Raw genomic sequence first — 27,990 nt, 5'->3', positions numbered from 1 at the left:
TTTTTTCTTGGCATTATGCTTCTAAAGGACAATATGAACACAATCATGCTCTTTTCACAGCATAAAAACACACAAAAAAGAGAGATAATATAACATATCAAATGCAGATTAAAGAAACCAGTAAAAATAATATACAGAGATTATTAACTTGATGTTATGATTACGCCAATAATTCATTATTGGAATCTGAATGGGCATTACTATTTGGTTGGTTAATACCTACAGAGATGGAAACATACAGTCGGACAAAAGAATTCTACACATAGTCCAAATAATAATGATAGTTATGTTGTCTGAAAACTTAAGTATGTTTGCAGCTTGGAATGTGAATCAAAAGCTTATTCCTGTGGACCAATCAAAGGCCGCCATAAATTTTAATTTAATACAGTTATTATTATTATTATTATTATTTATTGGTGACTCTCTGTTGTAGGACAAAGGAACGGTCACAAGACTTAAAGAACGCGAAAGTCCAAACCTTCCACTGCCGAGTTCCACGACGTACCTCAGGTCGACAGCGACGGCTAATATAAGAATTCACTTCCCCAACCCCCACCACTTTCTGGAATCTCCTCCGACTCTTTTCTCCCATCCTCCCCCCGCGCGCACACACACACACACACTCACACCCCTCCTCCCGCTTCCTCCTTTTGTCTCCAAGCGGATCCTCTCACTTCCCAAATCCTCCAATCCCAGAAACCCTAGAGAAATCTTAACTCGTTCCTCGGCCTCGGCATTTCTCAACACGACGCCCCAACCCCACACTCAAAAGCATCCTGTCTCCCTCACGCGCCACTTTCCTCTTTTTTTTTTTCACCTCTGCCTCCACCCGTCGCTATAAATGACCTAAGGGTTCCATCACTTCCTCTTCCTCGCATATGACCAATTCCAACCCTAACCCCACCCCTTCTCCTTCTCCCCTTCCCCCTAAAGACCACACTCCGGACTCAGCGGCGGCGGATGCGGGCGGCAGTGGCGGCGGCGGAGGGGGAGGAAGGGAGATTAGGGTTTCGGCTTCCGAGGCGGCGGATGCGGTCGGGGAGGTGGAAGGGGGAGGAGGAGTAGAGAAGAGGGCGGAGGAGGGGGATCAACCGATGGATGTTGGCGGAGGCGGAGGCGGCGGCGGAGGAGGAGATGGAGGGCCTCAGCGGTCGCCGGCGACGGTGTTCCGTATCAGGCTTAAGCAGCCGCCGGCGAGCCTCCGGCACAAGATGAGGGTCCCCGAGCTCTGCCGCAACTTCAGGTCCCTCTTCCTGCTCCTCCTTTGAGCGTTCCTTTCCAGGTTCATTATTTTCTTGCTTTTGGAGGTTTAAAGGTGCAAAGTTTTCACGATTGGTTTTGTTTCCAGTGCGGTCGCTTGGTGCGGGAAGCTGAACGCTATTGCATGTGCATCGGAGACTTGTGCGAGGATACCAAGGTCCTTCTGTTTTTTCAATTTTTTTGGTCCAGCAAGTTTCTTTTCGTTTCTTTCAATTGGGAAACTAGGTGAATTAATAGAATAGAAAGGAAACTTCTTGTGAGAAGTCTGAGTTTACCTTAGTTTCAGGATCTAGGAGGCCTAACTATCTGATTGTTAAATCTTGCTCAACTACATATTCATCTTAGATACCTCAGCTGGCGTAGCTGCAATAAGTATTATATCATCCATTTCTGTGGGTTCTTTGTTTCCTTGTTAAAGGCCTCGAGTTTTTGAACCAGAATATAAGCTACTGCTTGGAGCAACTTAATATACTATCAAATAACCTGTGGACAAATATTTGTTTCACTACTTGTCTATGGGTTTGCCCATGAGGTTACCTTTAATTAAATACCTATATCTATAGACTATACTGTGGTTACAGTTAGGATGGTTCAGAGTAAACCTGTTTATAATTTTCTCTTTCAGATTGTGTTGATTTGCTATGGTTTCTTGATCTAATGATTCATCAAGTAGCATTATTTTCTTAAGTGGCTTACCAAAAACATAGGACCACGTAAAAACAGAGATACAACTTAGAAAGATTCAGCTGAGGAGAAACCAGGAAAACATCACAAGAAATAGGAGGCAGTGTTTTTATATTTCTAGGAGTTGTTGCTTTTCTCTGTGCTTTAGAGTGAAAAGATTCTTAAGAGCATACACCATAAGTGATCAAGTATTCAAATACAACTTTTACTTATTGGTATAATTTGAAATGGATTTGTATTATCCTTGAACTCCGCATATGCATTAAGCTATTCATTAATTTTATACTTGATTGAAATTTGAAGCTATAGGGTGATAATTTATATTTTCTTGCAACTAACGCAGTTTTATAATTTTCCAGCTCAAATGCAAGTCCTCCATTTTGGATCCCCATACATATTCTTAACCCTGAGAGACCAACAGAATGTGCTGTCTTTAATGTGAGAGCAGGTAAATAATGCTGCAGTCAAGAAAATTTTAGCGTTGAACTTATTCAGCAGTTCAAGGATACTGTGGAAGTTTGTGATTTGATAAAGCTGATATATTGTCTATCATCATGTTTTAATTCTGCTTAATTTGAGGGCATGTTATATGCTGATTTGTTCGATAGGTCTGAGCAATGTGTGTCACTTTCCATTCCTTTCTGTATTTGTTTGTTGTCGTGTCTTTTAAGATGGCTGGACCATTTTTTTTCTATATATAATTGTGTCTTTTTTCTTGATTTTTTCTCATAGAGACAGACATATTATTTATGTACTTTCTTTACTTATTGACAAAAAAAGAAAAAAAATCTTTCTAATATGAGGACTAGACTATCGTTAAGTTTGGGTGATGTTTGATACCTCATTTTTTCCTACTTTCCTCTATTACTTTATTCTTGCTTATGGGGTACAAAATCTTAATCATGTATGTGTATCAAGTTTTTGGAATTTGGTATTAGGATTTGGATTGGCCCCCAAAAAAATGATACATATCGGATTTTTTCTAATTACATAAAATAATATTATTTAAAAGTGTAAAAAATGTCTAAAAATTTAGAAAAAATGACAAGAAAGTAAGAAAAATTCTCTGTAGCCTCTCCCTCCCTTGCTCTTTCTTCCTCCTCTCTTAGAACAACTGCTCTCTGTTATTGTAGCAAAAGGATTGCTGTAGTAATAAAGATAAAGATTGAGAGAGGAATAGGACAAAAGAGAGGGAGAAAGAGAGGAGAGGCTAGAGAGAGAGAGTTGAGAGAGGAAGGCCAGGGGGCTGTGTGAGTGAGAGAGAGAGAGATACCTGAAGTTGATGGAGGTTGGAAGTTGGAGAAGCTTCGCCGAATGTCAATGGGGCTGAATCAGCATTGTATTGCTCTGTGGCGAGTTGGATATGACCAAGGGATCCAACCCGTTTAACTTAAAAGACCGTATTGGGTTTGATTGGCCGGATATAGATTGGGTATTGGCCGATTTGGCCAATGTTTGATTGATTCTAGTTGGATGACTGGAATTATGCTAGGATTGACCCTGTCTTTCGTAGCATGCGTTGATTTTTGGATCCATGATGATGATGCTGAATGGGCTTTTGTAAAGAATGGTTTATACTTGTTTGCTTATGAATGGATCCCTTTCTTAGAAATGGAAGAAGCTACAGTCAACTCAAAATTGAGTAGACCAACTAAGGAATGAAAGATCTATATAATTGAGTATCGATGTGATATTGAGCATCTTATTTTGTGCATAAAGACAAAAACAATGAAGAGAAGTCTTGCACAAGGCCAATTGGCTTATGGTAGTATGTTTTACTTTTTTAAAGAAAAGGTTGAAATTCCAATTATCTTATCTAGGCTTTCACTTTCAATATCTATTAAATTTTACAACTTTCAAAACTCTATCCTTTCACAAAGACTTAAATTCTGAAAATTGGTATGCCTATATTTCCTTGACTTTCATTTAACTTTTGGCTTTACACACTTAAAATAAAATAGCATAAGAAGCAAATTGTGCCTTAGCCTGGTTAAATTGGTATTGTAGTATACATTCTAGTTATAGTATGAAAATTATATGATATGTCTTCTTTTTATCACTTCAAATGTTAGGTTAGGCTATTATATGGCATCCCAGATGTCTATTAATTTGAGTGCTTAGATGCATCAATGACAAGCTTAATTCACTTACCACTTGCATTTGTAATTCTTTCTTCTGGATTTCAGTTGATACTGATTAGATCATCTATTGAACAGATTCTCCACGGGATTCTGTTCAGTTTCTTGAATGGTCTCCTAGGTCTTGCCCTCGTGCCTTGCTTGTTGCAAATTTCCATGGGAGAATCACTATATGGACTCAACCTAGTCAAGTATGTTATCTTACTCAGTCAATAAAGCCATCTGCTCATTCTCTATAGTCTATAGAATTGTAATTGAGAGGACTTCCTCTGAAATGCATGCCTATTTTCCATTGTCACCTATCTGGCTGATGTTTAACAGTGTAAGGGAAAAAAATGTATGCAATGCAATAGAATTTCTATTGGATTGGTCCAACAGATGCACTGTGGCCCTCAAGGTTTAGTGCAACTGTGTATTTCCCATTTTCTCTTCATGTCTCTTACACCGTTGTGCTTTCCAATTGAAATAGGGCCCTGTTAATCTTGTACGTGATGCCAGCTGCTGGCAATGTGAGCATGAATGGCGACAGGATCTTGCAGTGGTGACCAAATGGTTGTCAGGGACAACACCAGTATGCCACTTTGCATCTTGATTTTTTACTTAGTAAATCGAGTAATGCTTCATATTTTTGCCAATGAGATTATACATCTTGGTTATGTCAAATGTGGATTGCTGGCTTCTTTGAACGAAGGATAATGTATCTTGTGCAGGCCTCATTAATCAGCAGAAAAAAATAAATTTACTTAATAGGGGAATTAGATAGTTAACTTATCTTTGAAAGTGTCCAAAATAGTGTAGTACTGCTGAAACTTTCTCCTACTTTCCTTTAATGTTCTTTAAGTTTCTGCTGCATCCTTCTAGATTCCTGATGCTCTGCAATCTGAAAAGAAATAGAAATGGCGATGTCAAATCTCTATGTTCTCTCTTTCACAAATGAATTTGTAGAGACTAAAGAAATCAGTATAATCAGCTTTTGCAAACAAGGGCCCACTTTGTTATGGAGTCTATCCTAGTGAATGCAGAGTGCCTAGGCAGTGATGTACATTTCTGTAGCCTTGCAGTGGAAATTTTGATTTACGAAGACTAGTTAGCAAACCCCAGGTTTTATAAAGGAAAAAAGTTATCTTTTGCTTTACATGCTAGAACTGATAAAAGCAGAGGAAGGCATTACTACAATGTTTCATGTTCATGTTGTTGCCTTAGTCCAGAAGCTGATAGCAAGATATCCAAAAAACCAATTAAAGAGGGATGCTGACATCAGAATCTTGTGTAATATGGTGGAAATAAATTTGCCTATCTATTGTGCCTGTATAAAAAATCTTCACCTTTTCTTTTGCGTACAATCCAGCTTTCCCAAGGAAAGTAATGAATATAATTTTGAAAATTAGTTCTAGCAAGTAGCAATTTTTCATTGTGGTCTAAATCAGCCACCACAAGGTTTTTGGCACTGATGTTTCTGATGCAGTTACATCAATATATTAACAAAAGCATAGGAAGAGATTTGCTGATGTTAAGGACAGGGGTTGGTGGACTGGCAACAATCAACTTGTTTTATTAAATCATAGATTGCAATTTCCCATCTTGTATTCTCAGAGGAGGCTAAAGTTTATGTAGGAACTTCAAAGTGGGGAACCTCAAAAGTTGAGTATGAATGGGAGGCAATATTATCTGAGAGTGGTATGTACGGATTTCAAATGGAAAAGGAGTGCTGTAGGGATTGGAAAGAGAGGAAAAATGAGTATGATTCATATATTAGGCAATGCTCAGAATTATAAAACATTGAGAGTTACTCGATTTGCTTACCAAATAAAGTTGAGTTGAATCTTTCAGGCTGTGCCATGTTTGAGCACAATCCTTTTTAGCACTAGCTTTATTGATCCTCCAGGTACTTAGAGGCTAGTGGTTTATGATGAGGATTTCACCATTGAAACTCAATGTCTGTGATTATGATTGTTACCCAAGTGATCACAATTTAAAACAGCATTACAAGTATCATCTTAGGTTTTACCGTAAGTTCATTTATTCTTGTAACTTTTTACGCTTCAACTACTTGCACGAGTTTTGTCGCAAAAGTTCAGGTGTTATGATGCCATTAAATTCTTGATAGTTTAACTGTATATATTATTACTTGATCTTAGAAAATTTTCAGTTAAGGAGTGGAAATTAATTCTGTGGTATAGATTAGTCTTGCTAATTATGCTTTGCTTGTTAATTTCAGTATAGATGGCTTCCGTCAAACTCAGGCAATGAACAGCCAGGTCAACAAGTATCAGCGGATGAGTTGTGGTTAGGGGTGAAATGCCACTCGAATCCGAAGACATTTGAGGAAAGGTTTCTTCCACAGCAATCTCAAACTTTAGGTTGGTATGCCTTCAACAAACTGAACACACTGGTTCACACACAAAATATAGGACAACTAAAAGATACATATACATAAATAGCTCATTTTTTTGACGCAATCTCTTTATTGCAGTGAGATGGCCAAATGTTCTTTGTGTTTGTTCAGTTTTTTCATCTGGTTCTGTCCAGCTTCACTGGGCGCAGTGGCCTTCTCAAAATGGGGTGTCAGAAAGATGGTTTTCAACGAGCAAAGGACTTCTAGGTGCTGGGCCAAGTGGCATAATGGCTGCTGATGCTATTATTACTGAATCTGGGTCTCTGCATGTTGCAGGCGTCCCGCTTGTTAATCCTTCTACAGTAGTGGTTTGGGAAGTGATGCCAGGTGCTGGAAATGGTATTCAGGCAACTCCCAAAACAAACACATCTAGCAGTATTCCCCCATCTCTAAACCCTCCTTGGAGGGGGTTAGCTCCTTTAGCTGCTTATCTGTTTAGCTTGCAAGAGTACTTGGTGTCTGAAGGAACGGAAGGGAAGAAACAGACAGATCAGGAGATCATAGATACTGCTTCTATCCATTGTTCACCTGTTTCTAATTTTTCTGCGTATGTCAGTCCTGAAGCTGCTGCCCAATCTGCTGCCACCACAACATGGGGTTCTGGAGTTACTGCAGTTGCTTTTGATCCTACTCATGGTGGATCAGTAATTGCCGTTGTCATTGTTGAAGGTACATTTCTAGTTTTCTACTATTCTGTGTTTTAAGTAAAGAAAAATAGTATATTAATTCAGCCTCTTAGTTAAGCTCCCAAAACTTATATTGCAAGTGTATTATGACTAATGAATAGAAACTTGTAAGACAGTTTATAAATTGAAGTTGTTTTTCTTTGCTTTTTTTTCCATAACTGCTTAACTTTAGACAATTATTTTCATGAAACTTGTTGATCAGATCTTTCGCAAGAAATTTCTTATTTTTCTATTTCTGGTGTCATAAAATATTAGTTGTTCTGGCATCTATTTGTGTATTCATTCCTATTCTATGAGTGAATCATATATCAGTAAGTGTTTCTTACACAGCCAGTGGTAGTCAATTTAATCTTCTTTCTCCCTGCAGGGCAGTATATGTCTCCATATGATCCTGATGAAGGACCTTCAATTACAGGGTGGAGGGTTCAATGTTGGAAATCTTCTCTTCAACCTGTTGTTCTTCATCCAATATTTGGAAATCCTTCTTCTAGTTTTGGTGGACAGCCCCCTATGCAAACTGTTTGGTTGACAAGAGTTAATAAAAGCATTCCACCAACAGATGACCTTAGAAATCCTCAAGCATCTGCATCTGTTCCAACAGTGTCAGATGAAAGAAATTCATCTGAATGCAGTGTTGAGAGGGCAAACAGGCTTAGCTTTGATCCTTATGATCTGCCTAATGATGTTAGACAACTTGCCCAAATAGTTTATTCTGCTCATGGTGGTGAGGTTTCTGTTGCTTTCCTTCGAGGTGGAGTACACATTTTTTCTGGGCCAGATTTTAATCAAGTTGATAGCTATCATGTCAATGTTGGTTCCACAATTGCTGCACCTGCCTTTTCACCCAGCAGTTGCTGTTTGGCCTCTGTTTGGCATGATACTGTCAAGGATCGTACCATATTAAAGATAATCCGTGTTCTTCCTCCTGCTATTCCTGGCACCCAAGCAAAGGTCAACTCAGCTATGTGGGAGCGTGCAATAGTAGATAGGTACCCACAACTTTGTGTCCATCCATTGCATACTACTTTGTTTCAATTTATTCATTGTATGTTCTGTTACATATCTCTACAGATTTTGGTGGAGCCTATTGGCTGGCATTGATTGGTGGGATGCTGTTGGTTGTACACAGAGCGCTGCAGAAGATGGCATTGGTGAGGAAGTTCTCTCTAATGATGTAGGAAAGATGATAAATGCTTTTGCTTTTGAGCCCAACAATCTGATTATTGATTATGTATAGTTGATCATATTGTTTGTTATGGAAGGATGATGTTGTTGAGCAAAAATGTGCATCTAATTTGCTGGAAGATGTTTTTTACTTAAATAATTACTTCATCTTCAGGCTGCTAATCACAGAAAATTCTATAGGACTTACTGTACTTGTCTTAATGAGATGGTGGTTAGAGTCTTTGAAATGTAGGTAATTAGATATATTACAATTAATGTTCACAGTTTGTCCCATGAGACATTTTTTTTTAACGTGTTATGTGCCTAGCAAGGTGATCTCCAAGCCTGCTGATTAGGGTTGCAAACACAGATAGACTGTTGAATGGCAAAAATACTTGTCTGTGATTCTGATTGGTGAATATATATATCTTTGACAAATCTTCAGTGGAGGTTTCTCATGGGCTTTTGAGACCACCCTTAGGACTCTATAAAGTCATTTAGCAGCAGATAGAATTTAGTTGGTGTATTATGTATTAGCTGGTTGTCCGAGCTGAAGGATTATTGAAAATTGGATGGTCACTGAAGATATAAAATTATGGATTACTAATGAATATATATATGAATCTAGTCTGTACAAAAGTATCTTGTGGTAGGAAAATATCGTAGTAGCATTGCATATTCATAATTACCTTAATAATATTTCTGGTGTTTTTGCTTCAGTTGGCTGTTGTTATTTAAATTTCATGATCCTTTCATAAGATGATGGTCAATGAAAGAAAATTTTATGTTGTCTTATTGAAAATAACGTAGTAGCATTGCATATTCATAATTACCTTAATAATATTTCTGGTGTTTTTGCTTCAGTTGGCTGTTGTTATTTAAATTTCATGATCCTTTCATAAGATGATGGTCAATGAAAGAAAATTTTATGTTGTCTTATTGAAGCCTTTGTTAATTTGTGCTCTCATTCTTGAGGAATCTTTTTGCTATGAAGAATACCATGGAAGACATTATTAGCATATATCTGTAAATGAAAATCACATTTATTCACAACCTGAAACACATATCTACTTAAGATTTAAAGCTGTCCTAACCTTGTTTAGTTTCAGCGGTTTAATTCCTCTAGAGTGCTGATTATTCCTCTTTGGTTTAGTGTCACTTAATAGCGTAATTGCTGTGCTGGATGCGGATTTCCATTCTCTTCCAACTATACAACACAGACAGCAACATGGCCCTGTATGTGCTCTTTGCTCTATCTTCAGTATATATATTGGAATTTAATTTTTGTTGGTCTGTACCCATTGGAGAACTTTTGAGTTCATCAAATTATACGTAATGGGTTGAAAAAATTGGATACTTCCTTTTAAAATGATATAATTTTTCTGTTAAGTGTCAAAGTTAAGTTAAATATTCCATAAGTTTGTTTAGCTACTTATTTGGATAAGTGCAATATAGAATTTCATTCTTTGTATTATATGCTGAGCTATCTATCAACTTCTATAGCAGCATCATCACCCCTTTATTTCATATGAGATGGTCTATTCAGAAAGTCTCTTTTCTAGATACATCTCTAGATACACCAAACTGAACATTGGTTTTTAGGCTAGATGTCGCATGTAGAAATACATCTCTAAATAAAACAAACAAAACAGGCCCTTGAATTAGGCATCTTATAAGATGCTTAAAGTCTAAGCAGTTAAGGCACCAACCATCAATCTATGTGGCAATCCTACGTGGCACTGGGAGTGCTACTGCCATAAATATTTTGAACCATTACTACTAGCGGCAGTGGCATGCTATACATAATTCATCAGTTGGGAGTAGGATTTATTTGGAAATCTAAATACATAACTTAATTGGGGGCACTCAATATTTTAGGTCAGTTGTAAGTGAGCTTGAAAGAGTATACTTGAGAATGATGGGGATTGAAAGGCTAATATGCATAACAAGATAGGTTGTGAAACATCTGGAAATATTAGACCGAATTGAAGCATTATTTATGCCTCTGGTGCTTTATGGCTTATGCCCTTTATGTATGACATTATGATATATGCCTATCTAGTGCATTGTATATAAGTTTATATAATTTCAGTTCTACCATAGCAAGAACAAGAGCAAGAGCAGTGTCAGGGAATGTAAAATAAAGTAGACTATTTGTGCCTTAATCTTCTCATTTAGTTTATATTACCTCTTGAAATGTAAATAATTATGTTGCTGGAACACTATAGTATTTTCTGCTTTTATTTACCCATGATTACTTAAAGTGCCTGTTCAGGGCTGCTGTTTATTATTTTTTCTTTTAGTAATTTTCTCTGTTGCGTGAATTTAATGTAGTGCTGGGTTTTATGCAGAATCTTGACAGGATAAAGTGCAGACTTTTGGAAGGTACAAATGCTCAAGATGTCCGGGCGCTTGTTTTAGATATGCAAGCAAGATTGTTACTAGATATGTTGGGTAAAGGAATTGAGTCTGCTCTTGTAAATCCTTCAACTTTGTTACCTGAGCCTTGGCAAGCTTCTGGTGAGACATTATCTGGCATTGAATCTGACAAAATGATAGTTGAACAAGCTTTAGTATCAAGCATCCAGGTTTGTATTACTCAATTCACTTTCAGCCTTGTATAATTATTAACATCGTTAGCTAGATGCTTTCCTTGTCAATTGCTCAGATAGCATGTATTTCATAAGCCTAAACAGTGTGTCTGTATCAATCTCCAACTAGGACCAATCAGATTTGTCAGATCATAGGGTTAAGAAGTTAAAAGCAGTACATTACTATTAGACTTAACTCTAGTGTTGATGCCTTAACATACACTATTTTCATTTCCAAAATGAAGTCTTCCCTCTTTTTCTTTATCCTATTTCCCCAGCTAAATTCAACTGTTTTATCTGTCATATAAAGATCCATACATGATTAGATACTCGTAATCTCGTGCTAGTAAAAATGCAATTTTCAGTCTTTGAAGAATTTAGACTCTCATGGTTCTTATATCTTCTGTACTCCAGTGTTAATGCTAAGCTGTATTAATTCAAGAGGTCTTACATGTGTTAGTGGGCATGATTTTGACTCATAGAAATACTCGGCTTCCTTTAGTTATTCTGTATATTCCTTTCTTTTGGTCTCTCCCACCAGGTCAATGCATCTTACTGATCCTCATCAATGGACCTTTGAAGGAATATAAGAATGTTTTAGGACTATATGGCTTACAAGTAAAAAATTATAAGTAAAGACTGCCGCTGTGTCCGTCTCCTCACCTACACGCAAAAGAGAAATTGATGACAAAACATGCAAAAGAATGCAAAAGGTGAAATGAATTTTAGCTTGGACATTTGCGTCATGGCTATGGGCCAACACAGTTCTTCTATATTAATTCCTATGTCCTCAGCAATTCTCTCATTCATATTAAAACAAAGAAAAAGATGCTAGACGGAGCTTATTCTAAAGCAAGTTCTTGTTGAGTGCAACGTGTTGAGTAATTCATGGGTTGCTCAAATAGTTAATAAAAGTTGCAAAACTATAGGTCTTCACCCCTTCCCTATTTATTCATGTGCAAATTTTGACAAAAGCATCTTAAATTGTGGTTGTTTTTTGAACTTAGACCAACATCTTAAACCGTTCCCTGGAATAACATACTGTTGCTAGGTGCTGTCAACCTCATAAAAAGCCTCATTTAGGGTTAGGTAACCAGCATTTCAATAACCAAATCAAAGTCAATTACGGTTAATAAGGATGGTAGCATGTTGTTATGTCCATCTAATTGTTGTCTGAAACTGACTTGTGTGCTTAGGGACAAATTCTTCCCTTTCTCTCAGTGTAGTAACCTTTATCTTCTAAATATGCTTTAAGTCTTTTGGATCGAATATGCCAGGCAAACTTATTTCTTTCTCTCCCTGTATCAGGTCATTTAGTATCTGTTTGGTTTGAAGGAACATCTTGTTTCTTGTGAGCTATGGTTGAGCTTCTAGCTGGCTGAAAGCATTTGATTGATCTTTACACACTTCTGTGTAGGTTTTAAAGTGTCATGTTTTTTTTTTAATGTCGTTTTCCTCAGATAGCAAGTTCCTTGAAATTAAGTATTAACATCCATTCAACTTAACCTTTTAAAATTGCCATCACATAAGCTTTGCCTGTGTTTTGGAATACTTGAATGAACATTCAGAAGGGAAAAGAAATCAATTATTCTGATCTATATGTCTGACACTCCCTGGTTTTTTTTTTTTGAATCTTCAGTGCCTCAATGCCCATCAATAGATAAAGCATAGTCAAGCGTAGCTGGTGTTCTTTTACATCTTGTATGCCTTTTTACATTTTTATCTTGTTATGAATTTTGATATATTGTTACTATGGTGAAGGAACTTATACTCCATCTTCTCCTCTGTTGTAGTTCTTTTGGAAATTTCTTGCACTTGGGAGTCTAGAAATACACCTTTATGAATGGCATTCTACAAATCATATCCGAAACCTTCTGCTATTATATGACATTTTAACATGATCTCCTTTTCTATTCACAAGAAGGGTGTCTGCTAGTTTATTAGTAAGGTTTCCCCCCATTTTAATAGTAACTCAGTAAGGCTTCTCACTGCACACCCTATGGTCGCAGATTTGACTTACATTATCAACCCCTTATAAATGTGGACTTGGACGTGTAGATCCTGCCCTTCTTAGAACCCACATCAGTGAGACTTGGGAGCATCGTGCATTGTGGACTTCACCCTTCTTTATTGAAAATAACAATAACAAGAATACTATATTTTCTTTCTAGTTAGTTTCATAAAACAACGTACGCCAGTGATTAATTACATAGTTTCACAATCTTTCCAGAACAATACTTTATGACTAGTATTTCTTCTCTTAATCTGTCTATTTTTAGAAGGATTTTGAATGACCCCCCTATACTTGGCCAGTGACAAGGAATTTGACTTCACCCCGTCTAATATTGTTTTATCTTTGACACATGCCAAAAAAAAAATAATGTTACCTTCTGTACAAAATGATTTTGACATCTAAACTGTGCTCCAGGCATATGTTGATGCTGTTCTTGATCTTGCTTCACACTTCATTACACGCCTACGGCGTTATGCAAGTTTTTGCCGTACTTTGGCCAGTCATGCTGTAGGAGCTTCTTCTGGCACTGGTAGCACAAGGAATATGGTGGCTAGTCCATCCAATAGTTCTCCATCACCATCAGTTAATCAGGGTCAGTATATATATATATTTCTTTTCTTTTTATATAATTCTCCTTTTCCAATTATTCAGAATCACTTGTTATTTTTGATGGAGTTGATATCTTCAGCAACCTTAAAAAATCTTACTGCTGTAAGCTGCACTACCCTTTCTGGTCATATAGAAAAAGATGAAATCGGTGTTAGTTGCTCTAACATAAGAGATGACATGAAGTAGTTTAAAAGTTTTCAACTTGAAGTCCTCGGTTGAAATTTACTTCCACTGAGGTTAAATTTTGTTGTTGTTGTTGTTGGTGGTGGTGGTGGTGGTGGTGGTCAGAGGTGTAAATAAGCCAAACTCAAGTGAGCTAGGCCTAGCTCGGCTCGATTCGGCTCGGCTCAAAATGAGCTGCATAAGGTTTGCTCGAGATTGGCGCCTCAAGCTCGAGAAAGCTTGAGCTCGGCTCGATAGCTCGTTAGAGTCGTGCCCGTTGGAGAGTCGAAGTGCCTAATGGAGGCGTGGCTGATGAAGAGCTCTGCCAAATTGGATTTGCGTATGAATCTATTAAATAACTTAAGGGAGGAGAAGCCAAAGTGGACTCTTTGAAGTAGGTTTTCTAGCAAAGTTTTGAAGATGCTCCCATGGCTCAAAAGAAGTTGGGGGAGAACTGAGAAGAGATGTAGAAAGGGATAGATTTATGTTGTTTTACCTTCCTCTCAAGGCATGGAGCTCAAAAATGGCAATCTTGCACCTTTCCACGTACTCACCTCTTATCTTTGCTCTTATACTCACCCTCGTTGCTCATCCTATGATGCCCAAGAAGACAAGACGCCCTTCTCTTTCTAATTTCGTCGCTTCAAGAAAATACTGATCTTTGCTTTCGAGATCACTCTCAATGGAGGCTTGGCCAGTGGAGAGTTGGAGTGGTCATTGGGTTGCTCGGCCAAAAGTGGATTTTGGAAGAGGATTTGATCTGAATAGATTAAAGAACTAAAGTGAGGAGAAGCAATCTGAGAGTTTTTAAGAATATATATTTCTTACTATTCGTAGGATCTAATATCTGACGGTTTTAATTAACTCAAATTATTATATATTATATATGCATATATTAAATATTAAAAGCTACAATGATTGAGCCAAGCACGAGCGAGCTTGGTTTGACTTGACTTGACTTGATTATTTCTTCGAGCCTAAAAGTCGAGCTTTGGTTGGCTCGGGCTGAGCTCAAGTGACTCGAGGGCCGTTGAGCCATTTTGACAGCCCTAGTTGTGGTGGTCTTAGAAGAATGTCAGTCTAAATATTAGTAGTTGCCTATGACACATGTACAATATATTAGATATGATACTGCATTAGTGAGAGTTTCATGCACTAGGGAACCCTTATGCTTTGTTTGGTTTGAAGTTAAACTCTGAACTCGATTAGTTAGTCTCAGTGTGGATCTTTAAACTCAAAGCAAACAAGGCCTTTTATACTAGTATCTGAACTATTAGGTTATAGATTAATCTGCTCCTTCATTTGGTGCAAACAGTAAGCTACATAAGAGGTATGACATTTTTTCCCAGCATATTTGTGACTGGTTACAAAACGTATAGCCTTTCCCTTCTTGATACAAAATCTACTACTTAATGTCCTGAGGCTTAAACTGTGTATCAGTCAAATGCTGCAGTTACGGCACTCCATGAGTTAGTTACATGGCATACTTTATTTATGAATTTTAAATGCATCTGAGATGGTGTTTCTCTGGGTGGTGTACTGGTGTCTCAGTTACATTTGTTTTTCTCATATGAATGTTTTTGTATGCAACACTGTTTTTAAATGATTCTACTGGTTAAGAACAGACTATTATTACTTTATTCATCTGATTTCTTGACAACTGATAAATTTGAGTTGGATTCATTCATAATTATCTGTTCTTTCCTATTTTTTTCTCTTATTTCAGTTCTATTTCACTCTCTCTGTTAAAGAGGAATAGGCAATAGTGCATTGCCTTTTCTAATTATTCTAGTGCTGTAAATCAGGTGCTCAAAATGGAGTTACAAGTGCCACAGGAAGTGCTCAAATGCAAGAGTGGGTACAAGGTGCCATTGCTAAGATTAGTAACAATGCTGATGGAGCTTCCACTAGCACGCAAAATCCAATCAGTGGACGATCATCGTTTATGCCAATTAGCATTAATACAGGGACTTTTCCTGGGACACCTGCTGTTCGACTTATTGGAGATTGCCATTTTCTTCATAGATTATGCCAACTACTACTCTTTTGTTTAATTTTTCGGAGAAGGCAATCACCACGATTTAATGCACAGAAGAATCCTGATCCTAATTTGCAAAAGGTCCAGCCTTCTATTGCTAATGGCAAGGTAGAGGACAACAACATTGTAGCAAGATCAAATTTAGGGGTTGCCAAGTTGGAGGAAGGCCAGGGCATCCGTGCTGGACAGGTAGCTCTTGGAGCAAAAGGTCTCGAAGAAGGGTCTGCAGGCAAGTCTATAAGATTAGGATCTGGAAATGCAGGTCAAGGTTACACGTCAGAGGAGGTAATGACTTGACTGGTTATTTCTCCTTTTATTTAGCAACATGATATGAGATTTGTGGAAGCTTATGATCATTGACTGCAGATTCAAGCATTTCTATTAAAGGACATTCTAGCTTGTGAAGAAATTCCTATTGATGTTTTACATGCCTGTATAAAATCTTATACTATAGTCTAGCCGCGTTTCTTCCTCCCTTCTTAGTTTTTGTATTTATTTTTTTTTTGCCTACCAAAATGATATTGCTAGAAAGCTGTACATTTAGATGTCTGAATATTTTACTCCTTATAGGATGCAAAGCTGTTGTCAAATTATCTTAGTTGCTGGTTCGGGTGTTAGCATTTTGGGCTGATTATTCGAGTAAAGGAGTAATTATGTGACGGGAGACAGCAGTGTTTCTTTTTGAAGCGATGCATTTACCCAACATACACACATAAAGCAGGCATACAGTAGCATATGTAATGTATATATATCCATATATGTTTGTGTCCATATGGTGAATAAATAAGAAATAGTTTTAGAACAATTGAAGTTGTGCTAGATCTAATTGAGACCTTATCTCCTGTTGGATACTTTTGGAACATTTATAGTTTTCAATGCTGTTTTCAGATGATATCTTACAAAGGTTGGTTGGATCCATTTATTGAAAAATTGACTGTAAAATGATCTCACACTTTTATAGGTGAAGGTTCTCTTCCTTATATTGGTTGACCTCTGTCGAAGGACAGCTGGCTTGCAACACCCTTTACCTGCATCTCAGGTTGGTGCAAGCAATATCATAATACGACTTCACTATATTGATGGTAATTACACTGTGCTGCCTGAGGTCGTAGAAGCATCACTCGGCCCTCATATGCAGGTATGTGAAGTTCATCTGGATGCACATGACTTTGTTACTTGGATTATGCATGCTATTGCTGTCTGATATCAGGTATTAGATCTTTGCAGTGTAGAACTCAATTGTTGTCACTGACTGTCCTTTTTCTACTTCCATATTAGTCAAATTCTTTTGTACTTCCATTTTTTTATTCACTTTTGAATGTCGTTCACAATTTAGATATTATTTTGATTTTAATTTTCCTTCTGTCTGCAGAATATGCCTCGTCCCCGAGGAGCTGACGCTGCTGGGCTTTTACTTCGTGAGTTAGAACTACATCCTCCAGCCGAAGAATGGCACAGACGTAATATGTTTGGTGGGCCCTGGTCGGATCCGGATGACCTTCGTCAATTGAAGTCAAAGATAAAATTTTCTGGTTCTTCGAACCCTCTATTACCTAATGTAGAAGAGAATTATGATGATTTTGTTGGAGCTCAAGGCCTTTGGCCAAGGAAACGTAGATTGTCTGAACGAGATGCAGCATTTGGTTTGAAAACTTCGGTAGGTCTCGGATCATATCTTGGTATTATGGGATCTCGAAGGGATGTCATCACTGCTGTCTGGAAAACAGGTCTAGAAGGTGTATGGTACAAGGTATGTCCAAAATGTTACTATGAATTCCCCTGCCCTGAAATTCTTTACCACGCTATGTCTAGTAACATTGGTCTCACATTTGCAATCTTAGCATACATAAACATCAAGCTGAAACCAGTTAATGCAATGTTGCATGATAGATTTAGTGTCCTCTTAATTGCCACAGCGGTAACTTGAAAGTATATATTAGCAGAAGCTCAATTATGTTTGTATATTTTCGGCGATCTTTTCACTTAGACTAAATAAGTTGCCAACTGTAAATGTCCAAATTGCTACCTTGCATCTATTTATCCACATTGCAGCCATTGTGCTCTGTCCTCTTCTGACAAATTTCTTATGCGTTTCATCTAGAAATGAATAATGAGTTACACTCAAAGTACAAGCTATGTTCCAGATCAGCACTTCGTTCATTTAATAGTTACAGATTGGAGGACTAATACGAGTTATTTCCATGAATTACTTGGTTTGGTAATATGTATCATTTTCTTCTTGTGCAGTGCATAAGATGTTTGCGGCAGACGTGTGCATTTGCTATGCCTGGTGGTACAAATCCGGCAAATGACCGTGAAGCATGGTGGATTAGCCGGTGGAATCATGGCTGCCCAATGTGCGGCGGGACATGGGTTCGAGTGGTTTGAAGCTTGCTTGACTGGACTCTTTGCCTTCGTTCTGCTGATTATTCTCCATTACTTGGGAGGAGTAATTTTTGTTCCTATTCTGTGTATATTGTTAAGTTAGGATGTGCATGTATATAAAGAGACAGATGACATCCTTCTTTTTCTTAATTCAATATGTACGCAATTCAGAGATTTTTCAACCGAATTCATCCAAGTTTGACTGTTTCCAAATATTGTATCCCAAGTGAACCTCTGATGATTACAAGGTTACTGATCTGATTATGAAGTATGCTGCTCCATAACTTCCGGAACTCATTAACCAAAGCTGAAATTTAGTATGAAGATCATAAATCTGAATGTTAGCCTTGATACAGCAGATTGTCCATACATGCATAAAAGAATTTCTTACGAACTAAGGCTTCTCTTCCAGTAAAGCTGTTTTCCAGGGCTTCTCATTTGAGCAGTTTATAACATAATCATATCATAAAGGACTACTAAGGTTAGGATGATATTAATGAGATTAGGAAGTCATACGTGGGTATATGGTTAGAATACACTCGCCTAATAATGGTTACGAAGAAGATTATTCAGTCCAAAGCAGAATGCTATTCCGCAACTATCACTTCCGCTCAAAGGTAAAAGAGAATTCCTGGAAACGGAGATGTAACACAAATAGGAAGCATAAATGCTACAAATTCTCATATTGTAAGTATCTTGGACAAGAAGTAAAGTTAAAAGTAAAACAGAGAAACCACCACATCATAGAGGTCCTAGTAGGCTAGTACTGGTTACTACTAGAGAACAATGACTTCTTCTTAAGTTGCCGTTGCATGCAGCAAAAGAATAACAATCGAGTCCATATAATATTGTGTCATAGGCAATGATGTCAGGCTTCACTCCATTTTCCTGCATTTTTTTCAACAAATATATAGCCTCATCCATTCTGTCAGCCTAATATAAGTGTTAATTAAGATGTTGTAAGCACTAAGGCCGTCGTCTACCATCCACTTCAATCATGGCGATCTTCTAGAAAACAACCGTGCATCAATGAACTATACATACATAATTTATCCTCTTTCAATCAACACACCGAGTATTATATATATATATATATATATACTCCTTGCATCAGGACAAAGACCTCGATCTACCATCTCCTTAAAATTCCAATGGCATCCTTCCATTATTGACCAAAAGAACAAAAAAACCATGGATAATTTTACTATAGGTGACGACATCCGGCACAACACCCTTAGCAATCATGTGCTCAGGCAACTTGAGAGCCTTTGCCTCGCACAATATACTTATAATAATGTTATATGTGATGATATTTGGCTCACCTCCCTTTTAGAAATCATTTCCTCAAAACAGCTCGAAAGCCCTGCTCACGTTTCCTTCTACCCGGAGGTCGCCTGGCATTCCATGGAGTTATCTCAACGGAATAGTCCTTTTCAGATTGTTATAAGACATGGTGTTTTTTTGAATATTAATTGGAATAAACATTGTTTCAAGGTCCTGCATGACAAATTGTAGTAACAATCCAGCTTAATGTTCAAAGGTCATCATGCACTAGATATATTTACACAATAAGTTTCAGTTTGTTTGCGGGATAAAAAAATAAAAACTTATTCTGAAATATTTTTAAATTTCTTGATAAAATAATGTTTAATTATGATAGTTAAAATAATGGATTAAAATAAACGAGTTAATCTTATTGCCCTTTTCCTAGTTTAACATAAATAAATATTTGTTAGCTTTTCATAGGAAACAAGTTTAAAACTAAATATAAATTATAGTTTTGGTTTGCAGATATTATATTATCTTTGAATAGTTATTTTTACAATAGAAATACCATCACAAATAAACATCCCATATTAACACATTTTTTCCTTTAAATATATCTAAATATATTACCAAGTATATTATAGTCACATTACATGTTCAACTTGAATCTAGACTATTAAATATATAAACATAATATAAATAGTACATAAATAAATGAGGGCAAAAATTAGTCATTTGTGTTTTGAAATAAGTGGTTTGAGATATTTGAAAACTTTGATCTCAGTTAAAACCTAAGATAAAGATATCTGGAATAAGGAGATTTATTTTATTTTCCTATTCCAAAAGCTTATCCCAAATAACCCGGTTATTTTCACCCAACCAAAGAGCCCCTAAGAAAAATTAAAGCAACAAATACAAAAATAAATCTCTATTCCATTTACTAGAATCTATTGGCAGTACTCATTTTTCATTTTGATCCTCAGTCACCTTGAATTTGAGAACTTTGTGAAGGTGCGCAACGGGTTTAACCTTCTTGGTTGGAGCTTGATTTGGATCAACAGTGCATTTCTCTTTGGGAAGATTTTTATCAGAAGGTTCTGTCTCAGTGTTCATCACTGCAGGCGCCCCATCTGATAAGAAGTAAGAGAGAGTCATACTTCTGTTCCTGATTCTGTACAAATTTCATGCTACACCACAGTAAGGGGGTCGCTTAAGATGATATTTTGAAATCCCAATGGCATGGTAAGAGAAACAAGGTATCTCATGCAGTAGAAGTAAGATCGACTGATAATTTCCTTTGTGGTGAAAACACCTATATCGATAAATAATAGGTGTTATAAAATCGCCAAATTTTCCAAAAGAACAATTCATATGTGACATAATTATTTATTTCAATTGTACTCATTTGCCAGTGGATATACCAAGAATGATTAAACTTCATCCGGAAAAAGCCGTAAATTTACATCAAGACAAAAATGAGAATGAAAGATAATATTTCAATTGCAATTTCTCGAGGAAAATCAATTACCACTTTCTGAAAAGACATAGCATGTTCCAATTGTTTCTTGGTACTCTCCAATCTGTTGCAAGAAAATTACAAATGCAACTTTAGATCATCGATAATCTAAATTCTACCATAAAGATAGAGCCAGTACATGATAGCAGAGTAGTTCAGGGGCCTAGAATAGACATCAAGCAGCACCGAGGGAAGAAGGAATGACTAATTAGATAGAAATTTTGGAATGCACATGGTAATGCAGGTTTGCTTTTGAAAAAAACAATATCAAGTGAGAAGTAAATAGAAAAACGTGGATTCACTTAGGTCCAGCATCCAATCATGGTGGACAATGTTTGTAAAGTTCTGTACCTACGGCGTGATGTTATCTCTCAGGTCTTAAATGTCAACAGTTCATGTATGTGGCGTCTTATAAAACATGGTTGTTCTATGTGGCCTTCTAACATGTATTTTTCCTGTCAGCTTTGCTCTTTTGTAATCTATTGAACTCGAGGATCCACCTGGTGCAAATTTACATACAACCAAGTGATTGGAAAATAGTAATAAGCTCTGGAGCTTCAGAAGAGAACTCCTCAGAGATCCATGTAATAATATTAGGATATACCAAGCAGATTTCCATGCAATTTATGACTCTGTACGAAAAGGTTTCTACCGACATGGCTGTAGACAAAGTTCTTCCATAGAGGTGTTTTTGGTGGATATACAAAAATTCACCCATTTTGACTTATACAATTTGCTGAAAGATTCATCCAGTTCCTATAATTCTCTGTAAGCAAGGACTGATAAAACGGGAAGTTCTTGCAAGGAGAATTAAGTTCTCACCAGCTTCAGTTGATCGCCGATGACCAAAGTTGGATTCATCGTGCTCAAACCCTGCATACAATGATGAAACAACTTTTACCAAGCCAATGCAACAGTATTAATTAAGTGACAGGCACGAGTAAGAGAAAGACATTGGAATGAACAGAGTATTTCTTTATAACCTCTTGATTTACCTACTGAATCAAGAAACTGATCAATGGAAATAAAGGGCAACAAAAGTTACACTGCAGTTTTACAAGCATCAACATTCATAGGTTCATGTCACCAGGAAAGAATCTACCTAGAATATGCACCAGTTAACAATTAAAAGGATATAACTGGAAAAGCAAGAAGGCAATTTCAGCAATCAAACTTAAATAAAAGTTCTAAACTTACACACAAGCACTCTAAACAGATATCAGTTAATCCAGTTAATGATCAAAAGATGGAGTAAGTACTAAACTACTTAAAACATGCACACTTACAGAGAGAACATAGGGAGCATTTGCTGGAATATCTGCAGAAACATATATGTCATCCAAATCAAGTAGGACATACTCTTCTTCATTCTCCGATTGTTTATTTCCTTTCATGTTGATACCTTCCATTTCCTATACATCGACCACTACGCAATTCTGACCTCCTCTTTTCTGATAATAGTAGCATATAAAACTCACTTGGTATCAGAGGTACAAGCCGACTCCCTGCAACGAGGTAGAAATCGGGCGCTTCACAGCCGTCGGATCTTTCCCGGGACGAGTCGCAAGAGGGGAATCACGAGGCAGCCGGTAAAGCTTTCGTCGGGGTGGGGGGGGGGGGGGGGGGGGGGGGGGTACAGGAGGGGGAAGAGAAGGCAGTGGGAAAAAGCTAGGGCTTGTTTGGTTCGAACTTAATAAAGTGAAGCTCAACTAGAAATAAGCTCGATCGAGCTTGGTCGCTAATAAAAGTTTGGGCTCGATCAAGCCCAATGTACCGAATTCTACTCTCGCTTCGCTCTGGCACTTACCTTCGTCCCTCTGTTCAGCAACTCCTCCTCGGGGCTTGTTCTTAGTTTATTTCCTCCTGCTCTCTAGTTTGATTCTTTCTGCAGTGGAGAACTACGTACGGGATCAAAGAGGCACTGCAACTGTTCGACGAATTGCTTGGCGCCAAGAATCTGATGCCCACCACCGAAGCCTTCAATCTCCTTCTTACTGCCATCGTTGAGATGGAGGCTACCTACAATTCTTGAATACATGATTGCTAAGTTTGGGATGCCGGGTGTTGCCTTAGCAATCATCTGTTCTTGCTAAGGGACGCCTTTAGAATGTCCAAAGAGCTGGTAGATCATGGTCCTTGTAGGAGTGAAGCCTCTCCTTCCTCGCCTCCAAAGTGGTAACTGGTAACTAGTAAGGAGGGGGAGATATTTTGGGCCTCTAATGAGCCCACTTCAAGCCTTAAACGAGTCGGGCTCAGTGCAGGCTTTAAACGAGTGAGCCCACTTCAAGCCTTAAACGAGTCTGACTCAGTACAGGCTTTAAACGAGCTGAGCTGAGCTGCTAGCAGAGATACGAACTAATACATTAAAATCGATTAGCATTATATGTATATATATGTATATATAGGAGAGAGTATGCATTGGAGAAGCCAAAGCAAACTGGAGCAAACACATCAATGAAATACGAGTGGATGGCAAAGGGGAAAACGAAGTGGATGACGCATTGAGTTGGTTCGCAGTGGACGGCACCTAGATGCGCTCGTCGTCGTTTTGGTCATCTGAGGTGGAGAGACGGGTAAAGGCGCGGATTTGTTCGGGGAAACTTGGGATCAAAGAGGCACTCTATATGTTCGATGAATTGCTTGGCGCCAGGAATCCTAGGCCATCCATCAAACCCTTCAATTGCCTACTGTCGGCCATCGTTAAGATGGAGGGCTGCCACTACCCCACCGTCGTCGCTCTCTACAGTGACATGATTCGTGCCGGAGGGATATCTCCCGATGCCTGCACCTATGGAATCTTTATCAAGTGCTGCAGCCACATTAACCGTCCTGACCTTGGCTTCGGCTTCTTCGGATGCTTACTGAAACGTGGCTGCGAGACCGACACCATAATCTTCAACTCGCTGCTCACAGGCCTTTGTTCCGAGAAGAAGCTTTGCGACGCAGCTTCCGTGTATGATAAAATGCCTCAGATGGGTTGCGTCCCTGATGTTTTTACGTACAGTATTCTTATCAAGGGGCTTTGCAGGAGTGAAAATAGATCAGGGAGTCAGAAGTTTTGCCAGACAGCTAGCCTTTGTACGGGACACATGGGCAGGGCTTTTGAGCTATTTGAAGAAATGATTTCTAAGGGGCTTGAACCAAATTTGATCACATACAGTACAATTATAGATGGATTGTGCAAGGAGGGTGCAATGGACAAGGCTATGAATATGCTTGAATCCATGATTGCTAAGGGTGTCATGCCGAGCGTTGTGACCTACAGTTCGATTATCCATGGATATTCTGCTTTGGGTCAGTTGAAGGACGCCATTAAAATGTTCAAGGAGATGGTGGATTATGGTCTTCGCCCTAATGCAGTAACTTATGGAGTGTTGATTGAATTGCTCTGCAACCAGGGCAACACTGATGGTGCACAAAAGTTATTCAATCTAATGGTAGAAAGGGGAGAAAAACCAGATGTTATCATATATACCACATTGATGCATGGTTATTTTGTAGAAGGCCGTCATGATGATGCAATAAATCTCTATAATTCAATGGTAGACAACAGCATCAAATTAAGCCATTATACGTACAATGTCTTGATTGACACTTATATTAAGACTTATAGAATGGACGAGGCTATATCTGTGTTCAAGAAAATGCAGGAAGATGGAGAGAAGCCTACCCTCGTTAACTACAACACAATATTACGTGGACTTTGCCAAGCTGCAAGACTAGGAGATGCTCTACTTCTATTTGATCAAATGGTTGGTCAAGGATTATCCCCAGATATCCACTGTTATACCTCTCTTATCTGTGGGTTTATTAGGTTTGGGAAGTGGAAGGAAGCTCAAAATTGTCTTACTGAAATGATGAGCAAAGATATTCATCCTAATGTTGGAACATATGGTGTCCTAGTTGATCATCTCCGTAAAGAAGGAATGGTTGTGGAAGCACATAAATTGGTGGATAGCATGATACAAAGAGGCCTGGAGCCTAATGTATTCATATATAATACCCTTATCGACGGATATTTTTTAACAGGACAGATTGATGAAGCAATGAAGATGTATAAATTAATGCTTTCTAAAGGTCACATACCTGATGCTTTTACCTATGATATATTGATCAATGGTCATTGCAAAAGTGGAAGAAGAAATGAGGCATTAAGGGTTTTTGAAGAAATGTGCAGAAAGGGATTTAAGCCAAAAAATAGCTCTTATAATATTCTTCTTCATGACTTTTATCAAGTTGGTAATGTTATGGCTGCAAGAGAGCTTTATAACAAGATGCTCGACAGTGGGGTAAGCCCTAACATTTGTACGTATAATACAACACTAAAAGGACTTTGCAAGAATAGATGTGTTGATGAAGCTCTATGTTTGTTCCAAAAATTATTGTCCCAGAATTATAAACTTGATCTTATATCTTTTAGCATCTTAATCGATGGAATGTTCAAAATTCATAAACCCACAGAAGCAAGGAAGATCTTCAACGCTATCTTTAGTGAGGGCTTGAAGCCAGATGTTGCAGCATATACCAAAATGATTAAAGGCCTCATTAGAGAAGGGTTGGTAGATGAAGCAGGGGAGTTGTTTACTGTGATGGAGAAGCATGGCTGTCCTCAAGATTCTACCATGCTTAATACCATTGTTTGCAGCTTGCTACAAAAAGATGAGGTGGAGAAAGCCATCAAGTTCCTCAATAAAATGGTGGCGGGACAGTTTTCTCTTGAATCAAAAACAACTTCCCTTATAATATCTCTGTTCTCAGAAGGTAGTAAGTATCACAAATACATACATTTACTTCCTAATTTTCCTCCAGGATGGGCTTAGATTGTCTCTAATTTTCTAAGGTATAGTTTGGTGGTGTTGTAACTTATTTCTAACGTGCATTCCTTAGATACACTAGTAGGATTAAAGAAAAAATACGGTGCTAACTATAACTGACCAATGCTCACTGAGCTGATATTCATCGACTCTTAAAGATAGCTTTGAGTTGTTTGCTGATTTTCAGATTGGAATCTGTTCATTGTTTGCTGGACTTTGGGAAATTTTAATTTGACGTTCATATCTATGATATCCATGGATTAGGCTGGTCACTAGTTCTTGACATTCATTTTTTGCGGTACATGGAACTTTAAGGAAAAATCATTGCATGCAAAATGAAATCGATATCCATGGTGATTTCTCTGTTTTACTTTCAGTTGGTGTTAAAGAAACAATCAGAATTTGTTTTTTGGTGAAAGAACTAGCATTTCGTTCTCTGAATTACTTTTTCTGGTTCTAAATCCTCTTTCTACATTTCAGTAGCAGTGCTAGTCATGGATTAAATCCTGCTTTTGAAGAAAATAAGTTTGTCACAAAGCTTCATTTTGGTTTGTCTATCCCTTGAAATCTACTTATTATGAATTAGCCCAATTTCAGCATACCAAGGTCCACCTCAAATTGCAATTTTTAGTTAAAAAAACTTAATTAACCTCATAGAAATATAGTTTGATTTGATACTACCATCGATAATTTGGTCACCAATGATGATAGAAGTTTATTCATTTGAAGGCTTTAGTTTTGAATGAAAATTATAGCTCCTGCAATTTGGTCTGAACTACCGGCAAGAGAGATGGAAGATCTTTGGTAAATTTTCAATGGTAATCTCTTTTTTTCCCCTGCTATGTGCATTCCATTTTGTTGTCTGCTGCAGTCTAGTGTGCTTCTGTGGATATCTACAGCAAACTACAAGTGATCTCTTAGGACCAAGGTATTCCTCCTCTCCCATGGCCAGGTTAAGCTTTTGTCTCTCTGCAATATAAAACTCGCTCCTCTCTCAACAGTCCACTTTGAACGAAGCCGGAACAACACTGGTATGTATGCTTGTTTATTTCTTCTGCACTTATTTTTCTGACCTTCAACTTGAACCTAGTCGACATTGTACTGTTCTTTATCCAATGCCTCCAATTCAGATAAGCATATAGTCTTGTGACGTCGGTCCATATCACGAGCTGTCGATATTGAACACCAGGTACTCTCGTAATTTTTCCCCCAAAATTTGCATATAACACCGTACATTTAAGTAAATTACGGTTTAGATACTACAAAAATATATACCCTTTAAAATATTTTATTTGGGTGCGTACCCTTTTAAAGCTAATACTTATTAAAAACCATGTTTTTATCAAACCTAACTATCTATTAAAATTTCATTAATTTAACTATAAAGAAATGGAAATATCTTTATCTTATTTTATATAAATTCCTTTCAATTAAGGGTATCTATTTTTTATTTTTTTTCCTTGGCAAATTACTAGGATTTAAAATTATAGTTATTAAAAAATAATGCAAAAATAACGTGGAAATATATAATAAAGAAAGAGATACATGAATACTTTGAGCGGTGCACATAAAAAAAAAAATCCAATTTTGTCATTTGCAACATTTACTTAAACCATGTTTAGCTTAACCTAATACAAGACTCTCTCTTAATAATAATAATATGTTTTTAAAAAAAGATTCTTGTTCTCAAAAGAGAAGACAAAGCCCGACCTAAATTATCCTCAACTAACATAAATATATGAAAACTAGAATAATAATATTTTTAATATCTAAATTATCTAAAGTTTAACTGTCAGTTAACTCTAAAAGTATACATACAAAAGAAACATATATTTTGAGATGTGCGTGTGTGTGTGTGTATATATATATGCAAGTATTAACATTAGAAGTGCATCCATATAAATAAGAAATTTTTGAAGAGTATACAACATGGGAATAAAAAATCTAGTTTTTTTATTGCTCGTGGAAGTAAAAGAACCGCAGGAATCGAATGTGATGGGGGTAGGGCTAATAATAAAAGGAAAATGTAGGGTTGTTTTTGATAAATTACTGGTGGAGTCTAAGATAAGTATATAATATATTCTATAGCCGTAGTGGATAAGGGGAGGAGGACTAGAAATATCCTGAGCTAGAATTTTGTCTACACCCACCCATTAGACTACTGAGAAAGGCAACAAGTTGGTGGGACCCAGACGTTTTTAAGGTGGTGCCGTCGTCGAAAGCGACATGATATCCAAAGCCTCGATGCTTATTTCCCACCCTTTTCTA

At 37.5% G+C, this 27,990-nt stretch overlaps 3 protein-coding genes across 9 annotated transcripts; 2 read left to right on the top strand and 1 right to left on the bottom strand.

Annotated features, from left to right (window-relative positions):
- Positions 1-589: 589 nt before the first annotated feature.
- Positions 590-18,276, top strand: LOC140767587 (mediator of RNA polymerase II transcription subunit 16). 2 transcript variants are annotated; one of them, XM_073107560.1, is made up of 16 exons: positions 596-1,243; positions 1,349-1,417; positions 2,304-2,392; positions 4,161-4,273; positions 4,552-4,653; positions 6,301-6,442; positions 6,556-7,146; positions 7,531-8,152; positions 8,235-8,314; positions 9,481-9,563; positions 10,679-10,915; positions 13,347-13,524; positions 15,509-16,026; positions 16,703-16,879; positions 17,114-17,491; positions 17,989-18,276. In XM_073107560.1, the coding sequence occupies exons 1-16, from the start codon at positions 879-881 to the stop codon at positions 18,127-18,129; spliced, it is 3,885 nt and encodes a 1,294-aa protein (XP_072963661.1). In that variant the 5' UTR covers positions 596-878; the 3' UTR covers positions 18,130-18,276. The 2 variants fall into 2 exon arrangements, with proteins under 2 accessions (XP_072963662.1, XP_072963661.1); XM_073107561.1 differs by lacking the exon at positions 17,989-18,276 and having other exon boundaries at positions 590-1,243; positions 16,703-16,951; positions 17,114-17,251.
- Positions 18,277-18,352: 76 nt separating this feature from the next.
- Positions 18,353-23,068, bottom strand: LOC140767588 (uncharacterized). Of its 6 annotated transcripts, none has more exons than XM_073107564.1 (5): positions 22,195-23,068; positions 21,731-21,781; positions 20,921-20,972; positions 20,380-20,522; positions 18,353-18,433 (listed from the first exon to the last, which is right to left on the bottom strand). In XM_073107564.1, the coding sequence occupies exons 1-5, from the start codon at positions 22,315-22,317 to the stop codon at positions 18,368-18,370; spliced, it is 435 nt and encodes a 144-aa protein (XP_072963665.1). In that variant the 5' UTR covers positions 22,318-23,068; the 3' UTR covers positions 18,353-18,367. The 6 variants fall into 6 exon arrangements, with proteins under 6 accessions (XP_072963665.1, XP_072963663.1, XP_072963664.1 ...); XM_073107562.1 differs by lacking the exon at positions 18,353-18,433 and adding an exon at positions 18,518-19,014; XM_073107563.1 differs by lacking the exon at positions 18,353-18,433 and adding an exon at positions 19,036-19,623.
- A 240-nt stretch (positions 23,069-23,308) lies between these two features.
- LOC140766718 (uncharacterized) lies at positions 23,309-25,547 on the top strand. Its single transcript, XM_073106293.1, has 2 exons — positions 23,309-25,197; positions 25,370-25,547. Exons 1-2 carry the CDS (start codon positions 23,440-23,442, stop codon positions 25,409-25,411), a joined length of 1,800 nt encoding a protein of 599 aa, XP_072962394.1. The 5' UTR covers positions 23,309-23,439; the 3' UTR covers positions 25,412-25,547.
- The last annotated feature ends 2,443 nt before the right edge of the window (positions 25,548-27,990 follow it).

This window comes from Typha angustifolia, chromosome 9 (genome assembly GCF_048772165.1).
Source record: "Typha angustifolia cultivar Huaian chromosome 9, ASM4877216v1, whole genome shotgun sequence".
NCBI classification, from domain to species: Eukaryota; Viridiplantae; Streptophyta; class Magnoliopsida; order Poales; family Typhaceae; genus Typha; species Typha angustifolia.
This window is presented reverse-complemented; position numbering and strand designations above follow the sequence as displayed.

Bases quoted from the DNA above. Each gene is read 5' to 3' on its own strand.
- LOC140767587 (XM_073107560.1), top strand. From the start codon at position 879: ATGACCAATTCCAACCCTAACCCCACCCCTTCTCCTTCTCCCCTTCCC. The intron at 1,244-1,348 runs GTCCCTCTTCCT...TTTTGTTTCCAG, and splicing joins GAGCTCTGCCGCAACTTCAG to TGCGGTCGCTTGGTGCGGGA. The intron at 6,443-6,555 runs GTTGGTATGCCT...TCTTTATTGCAG, and splicing joins ACAGCAATCTCAAACTTTAG to TGAGATGGCCAAATGTTCTT.
- LOC140767588 (XM_073107562.1), bottom strand. From the start codon at position 22,317: ATGGAAGGTATCAACATGAAAGGAAATAAACAATCGGAGAATGAAGAA. The intron at 21,782-22,194 runs GTAAGTGTGCAT...CATTGTATGCAG, and splicing joins ATGCTCCCTATGTTCTCTCT to GGTTTGAGCACGATGAATCC. The intron at 20,523-20,920 runs GTAATTGATTTT...ACTTCTTATCAG, and splicing joins CTATGTCTTTTCAGAAAGTG to ATGGGGCGCCTGCAGTGATG.
- LOC140766718 (XM_073106293.1), top strand. From the start codon at position 23,440: ATGCGCTCGTCGTCGTTTTGGTCATCTGAGGTGGAGAGACGGGTAAAG. The intron at 25,198-25,369 runs GTAAGCCCTAAC...ATAAACCCACAG, and splicing joins ACAAGATGCTCGACAGTGGG to AAGCAAGGAAGATCTTCAAC.